General features: G+C 36.2%; 1 protein-coding gene across 2 annotated transcripts in view; it reads right to left on the bottom strand.

The window, feature by feature from the left end:
- LOC134540202 (brefeldin A-inhibited guanine nucleotide-exchange protein 1) overlaps positions 1–14,059 on the bottom strand; it is a 289,907-nt gene that overhangs the window by 259,349 nt on the left and 16,499 nt on the right. For both annotated transcript variants that reach the window (XM_063382784.1, XM_063382793.1), the window contains exon 6: positions 3,424–3,509. In XM_063382784.1, the coding sequence (XP_063238854.1) occupies positions 3,424–3,509 (86 nt within the window). The remainder of the gene's footprint in view (positions 1–3,423; positions 3,510–14,059) is intronic.

Here is a 14,059-nt window from a genome sequence, read left to right as displayed (position 1 = left end):
GCAACTATTCTGTATACTGAAGACATTGATTCACTGGTCGAACGTTTCAGCAGTCTAATGAAGTTACTGAGAGTGACTGCCTATATTCTGCGTTTTGTTGCTAATTGTCGTCACTCACAAAGTGCTCGTGAATCAGGGACCCCGTGTCCTCGTGAGTTGGAGACTGCCTTAAATTTCTGGATACTTCGAGTTCAGTCGATGGTGTTCAAAGATGACCTGGCCTCTTTGAGAAAGAATAAGCGAACCTCACCACAGATACGGAAGCTTCATCCTTTCCTCGACTCTGATGGGTTTCTTAGGGTGGGTGGCAGGCTTGACCAGTCGAAGCTCCCGTTTCAACACAAACACCCGGCCTTGCTTCCTAAATCAAACCCCTTGACGAGCAGGATTATACAACACTATCACAACGTCAATCAACATCCCGGGATACAAGCACTTCAAAGTATTCTTAGAGAGAAATTTTGGATTCTCTCAGATAAGCAGGCAATCACCAGCTGTGTTCACCGCTGCTTGAAGTGTTTCAAGGCACAGCCACCCACTTTTACACCCCTCATGGGAAGTCTCCCGGCCATGAGAGTCCAGCAAGTGAAACCATTTTCGAAGGCCGGCGTGGATTACGCTGGCCCCTTTTTCATAAAACTGGCTCGTGTGCGCAAAGTCACTCTGTTGAAGGCCTATCTGTGTATATTTGTATGTTGTACCACTAAGGCGGTTCATGTGGAGTTGGCGTCTGACCTGTCGACTGAGGTGTTCCTTGCTGCATACAAACGTTTCATCGCCCGCAGAGGGAGATCCTCTGACCTCTATAGCGATTGCGGGACGAACTTTGTTGGAGCCCACAACCAGCTGACAGAACTGCAACGCATGTTGTCATCCTCATCGCATCAGCAGACCATAGTGGATTGTTTAGCTCCTTTTGGAGTGAGGTGGCACTTCAACCCTCCAGCCGCTCCTCATTTCGGAGGCTTGTGGGAGGCTGCAGTTAAGGCGTTCAAGTCACATTTAAATCGGGTCATTGGTGAACAGATTCTCAGCTTTGAGGAGCTCTACACGGTCGTGGTTCAAGTGGAGGCCATACTGAATTCTAGGCCACTCTGTCCATTAAGTTCCGATCCCAATGATCTGCGTGCTCTCACCCCAGGACACTTCTTGACCATGGAGCCGCTGGTGTCGCATCCTGAACCCGAATTGGAACAGGTACAACTTAACAGACTGCAGCGTTGGCAACTAGTATCGCGGTTGCATCAAGACTTTTGGCACCGGTGGCACCGCGAATATCTGCACACACTGCAGCAGCGTTCGAAGTGGCAAGATCAAACGATAGCTATCACACCAAACCAATTGGTGTTGATAAAGGAAGATAGAGTACCTCCCCTGCAATGGAAGTTGGGACGCGTCCTGCATCTTCATCCTGGATCTGATGGTGTGCCTAGGGTCGCTACAGTGCGTACCACCTCTGGGAGTCTAAAACGCCCTGTAGTGAAGTTGTGCCCATTGCCTCTTGAGTAGTGTTGAAATGGGTCATTTCAAGGTGGGCGGAATGTTTGGAGTGTGTATAGTGTACATAGGTATTTAAGTATTTTTGCTGACGTTACGTGTGCAACAAATTTGAGACTGAACATTCGAACATTTGAATTCCCGCGCTGCACAAGTAGCAGCGCCACCCCTTCACAGTTGGCCACCATGGTTCCAGATTTGGCAACGCTGCCAAGGTTGGCAGCGCGTCGGACTTCCGTCAGGAAGTCAGTTCATCGTGTGTTTTCGTGATGGTAAGTGTGGCTATCGGGCCCGCTCACCATTGTTTTTCGTCTCGTAACGCAATCCGTTGCAATCGTTGTTTGTACAGTCAATTATTTCGCGTGATGCGAACACTACCAATAGTTTATTGCCGACCAACCCACTGGAAGTGCCGGATGAGACTCCTGATAGGTGAACGTGTGGGTAAACAGGATAAAACAAAACAAAGATGCTGCAACAGCATTTTGCTCTCTCTTATTACTTTTTAAATGTTACCACAGGCTGGGGTGAACTGCATGATGACTCTCTGTGCATTCATCATACCACCTCAATCCCTTATTTTTTGCAATTCATAAAATATACTCAAGGTTAGATAGATGCAAAAAACATTTAGCAATTGTTAATGCTTACAGAACAATAATTATTCTAATGTCTACAGACATTTTCATTGACACATCTACAAAACACTATGTGCTCATAATAATTACAATATTTACCCGCGTATGGTTCACATATTTTATGCAGATTTTTAGTTTAAAAAAGTGACTCTTATGTGAATTTATAAATTTGCATCGAATTTTTTTTTTGTAAATGTTGCGTATCTTAAATATGTGTGTAAATGAATCTATGTTGGTTTTTAATAACATAATAAGTAATTTACAAGTAAGTATAAATTTTTTAGTTAAAATATCTAAGCAGTGTGTGAAAAGCACTATGAATGCCACCAATGTGCTACATCTGCCCCACTTCCGCCCCCCCTCTCAGGGTTGCCGCGCCATTCACACAGTTGCAGCTGGCATGGGCATTCTGCGAAACTCTTTCATCAAGTTTGTGTGTGTGCGTTCTATGAGAGCTGCTATGTAGTGGTGGTGATGGTTCTCCCTTCCTTTTATCCTCATACACATGTAAATGTCCATGAACTGGCCCAATCTCTATATGTCCATTTCAACAGGTTTTTAAGATGCAACTGTGACCCAACATAATTGTTTTTTTTTTGTGAGAGATACCTCAGCTATCAAATGAAACATTTTATGACAAAATTACAGCCATCTTTGGTGGTTGGTGCTTTAAAAGCTGCACTTCAAAGCCTGTCTCTTTAAATTTCTTTTCTCCCTGACTGCAGGAATTTTTCTCATTCATGCTGTGCTAGTTTTTATAAAAGAAACTGACAAGAAAGAGTAACTTGCTGCCTTTTTTTTCTATTCTAGAAGAGGACTGTTTTAAAAAACTAAAATAGCCAGAAAGAGATACAGGGCTTGCTTTTGTTATTAGGAGGGGTCGTAAATCGATAGGGGAGAGGCAGAGAAAAATGGGCTGGCCTCACTCCCTTCTACACAGTAATACAGTAGCACCAATAAGCTGAGACAGGGAACAAAGACTTCACTTGTCCACTGTAGACAGATATATGGTGCAACTCATACTTGAGGAGGACAGGCAAAAAAGTCATATTTTTATGACCCAAATTATAGCTGCAACCCATATGCAAGGGGCACCTCTTCTGGGGGTAAATACAGTATTGCAGCAGAAATTACAACAGTAGTTCAAAAAATAAACAACAAATCAAATGCAATGGGAATGCAATCCTAGCCACCTCAACACATTTTATACCCCTTGTACTTTCTTAACATGAGTTAAGAATAAATCAACGATACATAAATTTTAAAATGAATTTCCAAAACACAATACCTGTGAAGGGACTCTGGTGATCGTCGATGTGGATGTAGACTCTCGAGCCAAACTGTCATTATCTCCTTGCTTTCTTAGCTCGCAGTCTGCACATACCATTGGAAAAAACATATTATTTACAGAAAGTACAACCTATTTTATTTTATAAGATATGTTCCATGCCGTCTAAGGATGCTCTACATAACAATACACGTACACTGATCTGTCATGTTTAAACTATTTAACAGTTTCCATTCATGCAATTATAATATCTTTACACTTTGAAGCTACCTTTAAGTGTTTTAACCATTAATTTATAGAATTGGAACTACATTCAATAATTTTCGGCAGTAACTTTGTAACAAGTCATAATCGTGACTGGCTAAGACAATGACTGTTGCAGGTAATGAATGGGGTGTAATTCTGTTTATGACTGTTCATTGGCTTGAAACTGTTCATGATAATTATTCAATAAAAAAGTCTGAAATGAATTTTGACTTTTATTCTTCGCTTTCATCGACCATTACTCTTCAGTTCTGTGCCTTCCCGAAAGAATATCCGTAGCGACTCTTGTCTTCTAGGTAAGAAGAGACATTAGAAATAATCCTGGTGGATCAGCGGACCAATCAGGCATAAAATTGAAAAAAAAAAAAAAAAAAAAAAAAAATGTTAAAATTTATTTGTGAAATGGTCTCGTCATCCAGACATGAAATTATCCGACCTTAAGCACTATAATATATTATTTGTGAGCCGCTGTTCCCATACGTCCTTCCGGCACAGTACTTGAACAACTGACGAGACAAAAGCAAATTACCAAGTTTGGAGAAACATTCACTTAGCTGGGGACTTCCTCGAAATACTGCTTTACTAGTGGCATAACATACTATTTTTACAGCTACTATTCAATGCTTTCCCGCTCAGTGGACCTTCCCCTAGTTCTGTCACATGTCTGGTTTCTCTCACACCGGTCTTTTTCTAATCAAATACACAGTTCTGGGATTCCCCAGTCCTGGCGAACGTCTGTTTCTCTCTTCCACAGGATCGATAAATTGTCTATCATTTTGGCGCAGCTGTGTCACTGCATGTCTTTCTTTCTTTATTTTTTTACCCACAGCACTGTCTTACGTTCTAGACATGTCACCACCACACTATGAATCATACACGTAAAATTATTAAGGCTGTGTGAATCCTCTATTTTCAGTTCGAATTCCTACCAACTATTTGAAATTCAATTTCAATTTTGAATCTTTTCTTTAATTTTTACTATCTTAAGAATTTGCATTAAGTTTTTATACTCATATTACTGAAGGATAAAAAGTTTCATAAACAAATAAGTTGACAGAATATTATTTTAATACATACAATTTCCAGTTATCAGTTGTAGAAATAATAATTAACTAGAATGCAAGAATTTTTTTAAAATGCTATTTGTTACTTTCATATACAACATTCACAGATTTATATAGGCTACAGTTTACATATGAAATAAAACACTTTTGACATAAGATTTATGGTAGGCTATATATACATACATTTAAATAAATGAATTTACAAAAATAAGCAATACGTAGACCTACATGTTAAAGCTACTTATTTCTTTGACAAAAAGCTAAAAATGATAGGCCCTAGGCCTAATGCAAACATCCCTTTTCAATAGGGTTGTGCGATTCCATGATTTTCAGTTAGATTCGATTCCGATTCGATTCTCACCACAAGAGTTGAAATTCGATTACGATTTCGATTCTTTGGGTAACTTTATCTACATAGTCATTAGTATGGTAGGAATAACTAAAAAAAAATTGCATTTATTTTGAACCATATGTAATTAACTTAAATGAATAAGAAAGACAATTCTGGAATAGTACCTATGTAACTAATAAGTTCATTTTAACACTGTTGGGGACCTGAGACCTGTCTTATTTTATACCATGTACATAACTGAAGGATGATAATATTTACACTATACAACACAATGCAGCATTAAGTAATTGCTAACGAATAAACACTTTTCAGGTGATAACTGGGTCCCGATTAGAAATACTTTGAACACTACATTATTTCACGATTAGGCCTACAGGTTCTGATGTAAGAAGGTTAACTGTTCTATACTTTCAGGAGACAGATTCTCTCTCCGTGCTGTTACGATATTTCCTGCCGAGGAAAATAGGCGTTCACTTGGAACAGATGTTGCAGGAATACACAATAGTGTTCTCGCAGCATCAGAAACATATCTGTGGCGAACTTGGTTTTATTTCCACCACTGATATGGATTAGTAGTACGTTTCTGAATGGGTTAATTTAAGTACAAAAGGATGTCTTTTTCCACCATATCTATCCGAGTATTTGAACATGATGCACCCAACTTTGCAGACTGTTCTTCAAAGCAACTCCAAACACTTAAATTAGACCCTGAGGTTTCAGCTTGGCTTTCAACTGTTTGTGCTTTAGAATGGCTGCTATCAGCACAGTCTTTGGAAATTAATGTTTTTAAAATACTTTCACCTTTCTTTTTCTCATGATCCTTCAAAAGTACTGATTTAAATCTAGGATCAACACGCATTGCAGCAACATATTCATCTTTTGATTTGTAATCAGGAAATCTTGAGAATACAGCCTTCAACAAATTTCGTCCGAAAATTATGCCTTCGCCTGGTTCTGCTTTGAACACAAATGTATCTAACAAGTTTTTTTATCCCATCAATAACTGGTATAACTAGAGAAATTGTGGGGTAGTCTTGTCTACTAAATTCTTTAGTTGCTTCATTTATTGGCTCTAAAATTCTGACTGCCCCTTCTGCGAGTTTCCATTCATTGGCAGTTAAATTGTCAACACCATCAGAAGAAGCTAATTCTGCAGCAATAGGCTCTTTTTGTTCAACAAGTCGTTTCAACATAGCAAACTCACTGTTCCATCGGGTGTCTACATCCTGGATCAATTCATGTTCTGGTTTACCCATCTGCTTTTGTAATTCATGAAGACGCTGACGAGCTTGGGAGCTACATTTGTAGTGCCCCACTATAGCACGATTTTTTTTGCACAGCGCCTCAATCCCAGGAGTTTCCATTTTGGCATCATTTATGGCTAGCTGCAAAGTGTGCCCTAAACAGCTAAATGAATGCCAACTGGTTTTAGATTTCATGTTTCTAGCAGAATCTGAAACTATGTAAATAGGTATAGTGTTTGGAATTTCCCACTTTGCATTTAGTCTAAGCAGAGTATCGGCAATTGCTTGTTCACTATGTTTTCCGGTGAAAAGAACATTCCCCAGCATGTGACGAACAGGAACGAAATCTGTGTCCACATAATGACATGTTAATGATAAATAGCTGTCATTACTGCGTGACGTCCACATATCTGTTGTAAATGCCACCGAATTGACGCCTTCTTTGAAGTCATTATTGATTTTCGTGTGAATTTTTTCCACCAGACCATTGTACAGCTCTGGCACTACACGCCTAGAGAATGTTGTTCGGTCTGGTACGGAGTACTTGGGTTCAACTAGCGCCATCAAGTCTTTGAAGCCTTTATCTTGAACCATACTGTATGGCTGTAGATCCACAGCAATCATTTTGCCAATGGCATTGGTTATAGCAATAGCTTTGGGATGGTCTCTACCATAATTTTCTTGGCTACTAAACGAAGCTGACATAGTGAGTTGTACTTTGATACTTGATGTGGAAGGTGCATGAGTTAATTATTTCTGTAGTTGTAAGTACTCTGCATATACACTCTTGTGTAATGTTAAGTGCTTCGCCATGCTAGAAGTGCTACCATGCACCTGTTTGAGTTTAGTTCCACAAGTTTTACATTTGTAATGGCTTTCTGATATTTTGTCATAAAATTTCCAAAGATGACTGCGGCCCTTAAACTTGCCACAATTTTCATCCATTACTTGTTTAATTACTTCACCACTGTTTAAAGATGTCAAATGTTACCAACGGTAAAGTCAGCTGCCTCACTGGAGTCACCGAGATAGTGCGATGCGTGCTGCGCACAGAAGTATAATTTATTAATTAACCTACATTTGCACATATGACGTATACAGCATGGCCTAGCCAGTAGGTTTATTTAAATTAAAACCAATAAGTAACATATATTTCTTCGTTTTTTTCAACAAGATCTGTTTCCCTAAAAACGGAAAAATATACGTAAATATTATTAATTTATTAACTTCACGAAGTTAAACCACACAACGATGATGAGCTTTAATTAAGTTTTGTAAAAGGCAAAAGCATAAACAGTACTTCGATACTGACATAATGTTACGATTCAGTGATTCGATTCCTTTGTGTCGGCACGCGCGATCTATGATAAATGGTGACATGTCAACTGGTCTACACGTACGGCACCGCTTAAATATTTTCATGTCGTGAATGTTTTAATGTTGGTTATTCTGTTAACAGATGACTATCACAGAATGGCGATCTTTGTAAATGTAAGGTTGAACAAGGAAATATTTTAATTGTTAACAGAAAATTGTGCGTTGATGGTTGTAAAATTAATTTTTAATACATGATATTTAGTTTTCAAAACAAATAAAGCAACAATATTTTTTCCCCGTGCAACGTGAGAAATTGTCATGAGTAATATATCCGTAAGTAGGCAAAAATAAAAATGTTTGAGCAGATTGTTAAACTATTTCATAAACAAGTAGTTTTCGTAAGGTATTTATCTTTGCAAGCCTAAACAGGTAGTGGTTCTGAACGTGTAAATTATATCATACACGATCTTTGAAAAAAATTTAATGTTCGGCCTAACCTATATTTCATAACGTTATGAAATTTGGTTGAGTGAAAGTGCGCTGCATTAATGATAATTGACGAATAAATTTATGTCAAGCAATCAGTTAAACGGTAACCGTCAATTTCTTTCTTCGATTTTTTTACTTTTGAAAAATTTGCCCGAATTTTTTGATTCCAAATTTTAGTTTCGGTTCCGGGTTCAAATAGTTGAGGAATCGAATCGAAGTTGAAATTATCGGGTACCCGCACATCCCTACTTTTCAATAAACAACACAGATATGTCAAGTTCATTATATCTTGTGTACCTACTTATATAAAAATGGGTAAGCTTAGTAAACATAAAACACTGTAAATAAAAGCCTGTAATAGAGATGATGTTTACAGATTATCATGGAAAAATGTCAACTTCTCCACGAGTTCAGGCAAAACACATTCCCTGCAAGAAGTCACAATATTACCGGCTGTAGAAAACATTCACTCACTTAGCACCGAAGTAGCGGGAATTGACAGCAATCTTTTGGCAACGACCGAAATGTATCTGAACCGGAATTGATTTGCTTTCCACAATAATAGTGGGATTCAGAATACAAAGGTTTTGGAATCAACCATGACAGGGTGTCTACCCATGTTTGGTCACAGAATTCCTGTACAATTCCCGTACATTCCCGTACACTAATAAAAAAGTTCATGTACATTTACAGCTTACACTATCACTAATTAGAATAATAGCAATGTTAAAAAAATTGTACAAAAAAAATGTTCACAAAAAATATTTTTACCAAAAACTTGGATTTCAAGAAAATTTGTCACAGAAAAGTTAGGCCTAACTTTATGTTGATAAAATTTAGCTCATTCTAGGTTACTTTGCACTGCAGCCAAACTTTGCCACATGGCAACTGTCAAATTTTGGACTTTTATCTTTAGAGGCTGTATATATACCTGTACTAGTTTTGTTGTTATTATTTTTGTTTCCATGTCTGTATTTTTGGTATATTTAACTTATACTGTTTGTGTATTAACTTATATTTGTTGACGTGTCCTATACAATTTGTACAAATGTCTGTATGGTCAAATGGATGAAAATAAATAAATAAATAAACTACACGCACCCAAAACAATTGTGGCAGCAGCGCTGTTTTAGAAAGATGCATGTGACTCGCATGACATTGCGCGTGATATGCCACTTGCCAAATGCAAATTTGGCCAACCAAGTTCCTGTCCAACAGAGTACAGTACACCCGCCCCTCGAAGTAACACGGTAATTCATCCAAAGAAAAATGGAGCACTAATCAAAACAGCGCTAATCAAATACATTTTTAACATAAAAGAGAGCATGTTAAACAAAATAATTGGTTTTACCGCATTTGAAATATGTATGTTTACTGTACCATACTCCAAATTTATCCTGTTTAAAAATTGGTTGTCGGTAAAGTCGGTTTACGGACAATAGTTTAACGTGACGTCATAACAAAACATTGATGAAATGATTGCATACTTTTATGAAGAAAATTGAATAATTTTTATTTTAATAATAAAGGAATAATAACTTTTCACTTCACTTTATAAAAAGTCGAGTGGAAGAGAGATAGATGCGGCGCAAGCGTACAATGAGCGTAACAGGACACAGCGTAACGGAACAATGTGCGTAACGGGACACTTTTTTGTGCGTGCAGCCGGCGTTCATCGATTTATTAGACGTAACGTCAAAAAGTTTTTTTTTTCTGGAAACGTAATGTGCTGTCAACTTCAACTAGCGCAACCTGGCATGCATGAGATTAACTGACCTCGAAAGCTTCTGACCTTTCTCGCCAGATGGAAGTAGTAGCATAAACATGGCTGTATAAACACGATCCACGAATATATTAACGTAATTTTATTGCTTGTAAAACTTTTACCTAGACATAAGAAAACAGGCATCAAAAATTGAATAACTATTACGGAAAAGTGAAAACTTAATTTTTTTTTAATTCGTATTTTTATTAAAAATATAAAAGTGCCGAGATTTATTATGTTGCATTGTGTTTGATACAAGAGTGTCGTTGCCATTATGCGCGCGTGTAAATTAAAAAATTTTGTGGACGAAAAAGAACGCTACTTCAAAAAGAGCCCTAATTAATTGGCGCTAATCGAGCAGCGTTACTTCGAGGGGTGGATGTATACTCACACAGAGCAAGACTAGCATGCAGCTGTCGCCGGCCGGCGCAATTTACTTTGTCATACGCGCTTAATTTTTATACACACCACACACGTGATAATGGTCACTTGAATACAAAAATAATACAACACGGCATATAATATGATATTTGATTTGTGACCACTGAAATCAGCATAAAATTCTTGCATTATACGCCGGCAAATACGATATATTTTGCAGGTATGTTATCTACTTTCTTCCGATGTTCACGAAACGAAAACAATTTTTTAAGAAAAATATTTATCACAAATAACTTCTGCACACTCACAAAGATGCATTTTATTATTATTACTTACCAACCGGACGAACTTTAACAATAACCACACTATACAATACGCAAAAATAAACTGGATTAAAATTTAAGCATGAGCGGGAACGACCATTAACAAACGACCACAGTAACAAAAAAAAAAAACTGGGCGACTCCACGCGCCTTACGCAAGTGGTTATCACGATTACGCGGCAACTTGTGTTGGTTGATCCCATCGTCTGCATTCAGCACTGCAATAAAGCACCAGTATATTGTAGAGAAGCAATAATCACACGATTCACGATTGTGTTGCAGTAAAATCTTCGCTTTTTAATATTAATATATAAATGTTGCTGACGGGCGGGGAAAAGTCAAAAGTTCCCGGACATCGGGATAAATTCCCGCACAATCCCCGTATTTTTCCCGGGCAGTATAATTCCTGTACAATTCCCGTTTTTCCCGGTCGGTAGACACCCTGCATGACCGAATTGTTTTTAAGTTTGCAAAATACGTCTCCTACGCAACGTAAGAAAATATTAAATCGTATGCATATATAATTTTTAAACTATATAATATAATCTTTTTACGAAACCAAGATTTACGAATTTCGGTGACAACGTATTTATTTACTTGCACCGTCATTTTCCCTACAGTACAAATGCAGTACCTACTTTCCCACTTTAAGCGAAAGCAGTTTTTCGGCAATTACGTTGCAGCAGCACTGCATTTAATAGTAAACCTTCAAAAATAGACAAAACCATAAATGTTTAAATAAAATAATGTAAATTTTATTTACTAATCATTAATTATTTGATCACCACAGCTACGTTTGCCATTGTAAACAAACCAAATTTTTTTTGTGCCACCTGCCATGGTAAACCATACAGCCATGAACCAAATCTTTGGTGACGTATATGCGAAAATTATGTTTCACATCTCTGCACTTTAAACTTTAAAGAATTATTAATAAAATAATATTTACTGAAATTTTACCAAAATTCAAAGTGGATTACTGCAAACATATTAAAATAAGTTTAAAAGCAACATAACCAAATTATTGTAAATCGGCATTCTTGTGCGTGTTCAGCTGTGCTCGTTTTACATTAGAAATATTTTGGAAAGGCAGTTGGCCAAACTGAATTTCCAAACATTGCTGCTGAAACGTTCGTAAATTTTTATTACTTAACATAAACAATCTTTTGAAAGTAGTTGTGTTTATCAGAATTGTTTTTGATAAATTTCTGAAATGAATTGAATGTTAAGACACAATTATTTGAAGTGTTTAAATAAAATTGTGTAAGAAAAACTCATCATAAAATATGGAAATTTTGAGATGCTTAAACATGCACAGATCTTTCTTACTCAAGAATCGAAAATTTATTTTCTCTTTACGGTTGTGAATAACTGCAATACTGGATGGATTTATTCTTTTCACCAAGTGAGATAATTAAGTTCTAGTTATTATATTAAAAAGTAAGCATCTCTGACATTTTATTTTAGTGCGGTGTATATTTGTTTCTTATCGTTTCCATTGTAATGAGATAATTAACTTATATTTTTAAATTTCCCTCTTTTTATTTTTTTTGCCCTGGTCCCTTAAAATATGTAAAAACGAGGTTATATTGTCATTTTATTTGCATCATTATTTAGTTGTGCTTGAAAATAAAATTCTTAACCTAACCATACAAACATTTTTTACAATAAATAAATTTAGTTGATAATGTAAGGTAACTAAATTTGGTTAAGTTATAACATTATTTCCAATTTACGTCATAAGACATCTTTGATTATTGGCAGTGTTTGAACACGTGTTTCGTCTATATGAAAGGTTAAAGGGCCAAATTGTGCTAGAAATTCAAGGTAGCATAACTTGAGGATAAAGAACATGCTTTTTAACATTATGTAAGCTGTATATAATGATAATTTCTGCACAGAAAATGAAACATAACGCAATTACATTTTAAAAAATCATAAAAAAAACTATTTTTTTCCGAGTATACTATTCTGTTGAACGTCGTCAGATAAAAATTAAGGAATTGGAATGGGATTCGAAGAATCGAACATTTAATTTAAGAATCGAAAATGGAATCGGAATCGGCCCAACACTAGTAGTTACTTTACTGCACAACCTTCGATGTTGAGGACAAGCAAGCAAGCCCGAACATGAACATGAGTGGGAACATATACGCAGACGCTTCAAAGAAAATTATGTTAAGGCAATTACAACTACCGCTAATTCTTCTAGACTGCTACTTGATCACGTTTACTAGTGTTCTAACTTGGGGTTATGTCAACTCAAGATACGAATTTGGTATATAAACTGCAAAAAATATTAACACACAAGTACCAACAACATATTATAAAATTAGTCCCCCATAACAAACTAAGATAGTATTTTATTTATACCAAAAAATGTAGTAATTAAATTTTAATATTTTTTTATTTTAATAAAAAAACAATTATTTGTCTGAGTTTGTATTATTTTATTCCGTCAGACGCTTTGCCTGTTTGTTGGTGTTGCCCAAGTGCAGTAAGTGCAACCAAAGTATTGACAGAGAACAGATTAGATTATTATTCTGCCATGTTGGTGTTCATGCTTTCATCCTACGAGTAATCCAACATTCAAAATGGCAGCTTGGAAAAATATTAGTTTTACAGGATGTTCCTTGCGTTCATATAGTTATAAAGTTTTGATTTGTATTCAAAGCCCTATTACTTGTAATTATGTGCTACGGTAAGCTGCAAATTAAACATACCTATTTATACTGTCTTGAATAGATAAAATACATTAAATTCTTGATGTGTATGTGTGCTCATAACCTATAATTATTTAAAGCTGCTTTTTTTTTTTACTCAAAGCATTTTGAATCCGTTAAAATTAATCGGGGCGAGTTTGGGTATTCATGGAACCGAAACAAAATCTAAAATTTCGGGTACCCACACACCCTTATAAATTACATATTCTTCCAAAATGATGGTATGTTCTTTTTGTAGGCAGTTTCTAAACCTTTTCTTTAAATGCTTAAAAAAAAGGTATTACAATTAAAATTAAAAATAATTTTTTCCAGGTTATTTTGACCAGTCAAAATCATTGGCAACATTAATTTAAAAATAAGGCCCATTGTAAACAACACATACATGCAGACAAATCATGCTAAATATTTATTTCTAACAAAGAAAATTAAAAAGAGAAACAAATGCACAGTGTAGGCCTAGTTAAAATTCCAATATTAATTAAAATTTAAAGCAAAAATTGAGATATATTCAGGCTTAGGTACATACCTATTCAAGCTGCTGGTACTTGCATTTTTTGTAGCATATCACACAACACAAACAAATTCTTCAACTTGACTCTTTATTATTTAACACATACACTAACTTGTTTTATTCACAATGTTAAAAAAAACATGCCACAAGAAAGTTTTACAACAAAAACTATCCATTTAACTGTAACAAGCCGCGCAGATGGT

This window comes from Bacillus rossius, chromosome 1, assembly GCF_032445375.1.
Source record: "Bacillus rossius redtenbacheri isolate Brsri chromosome 1, Brsri_v3, whole genome shotgun sequence".
Taxonomy (NCBI): domain Eukaryota; kingdom Metazoa; phylum Arthropoda; class Insecta; order Phasmatodea; family Bacillidae; genus Bacillus; species Bacillus rossius.
Note: the sequence above shows the minus strand (reverse complement) of the source record. Positions and strands in the feature narration are given on the sequence as shown.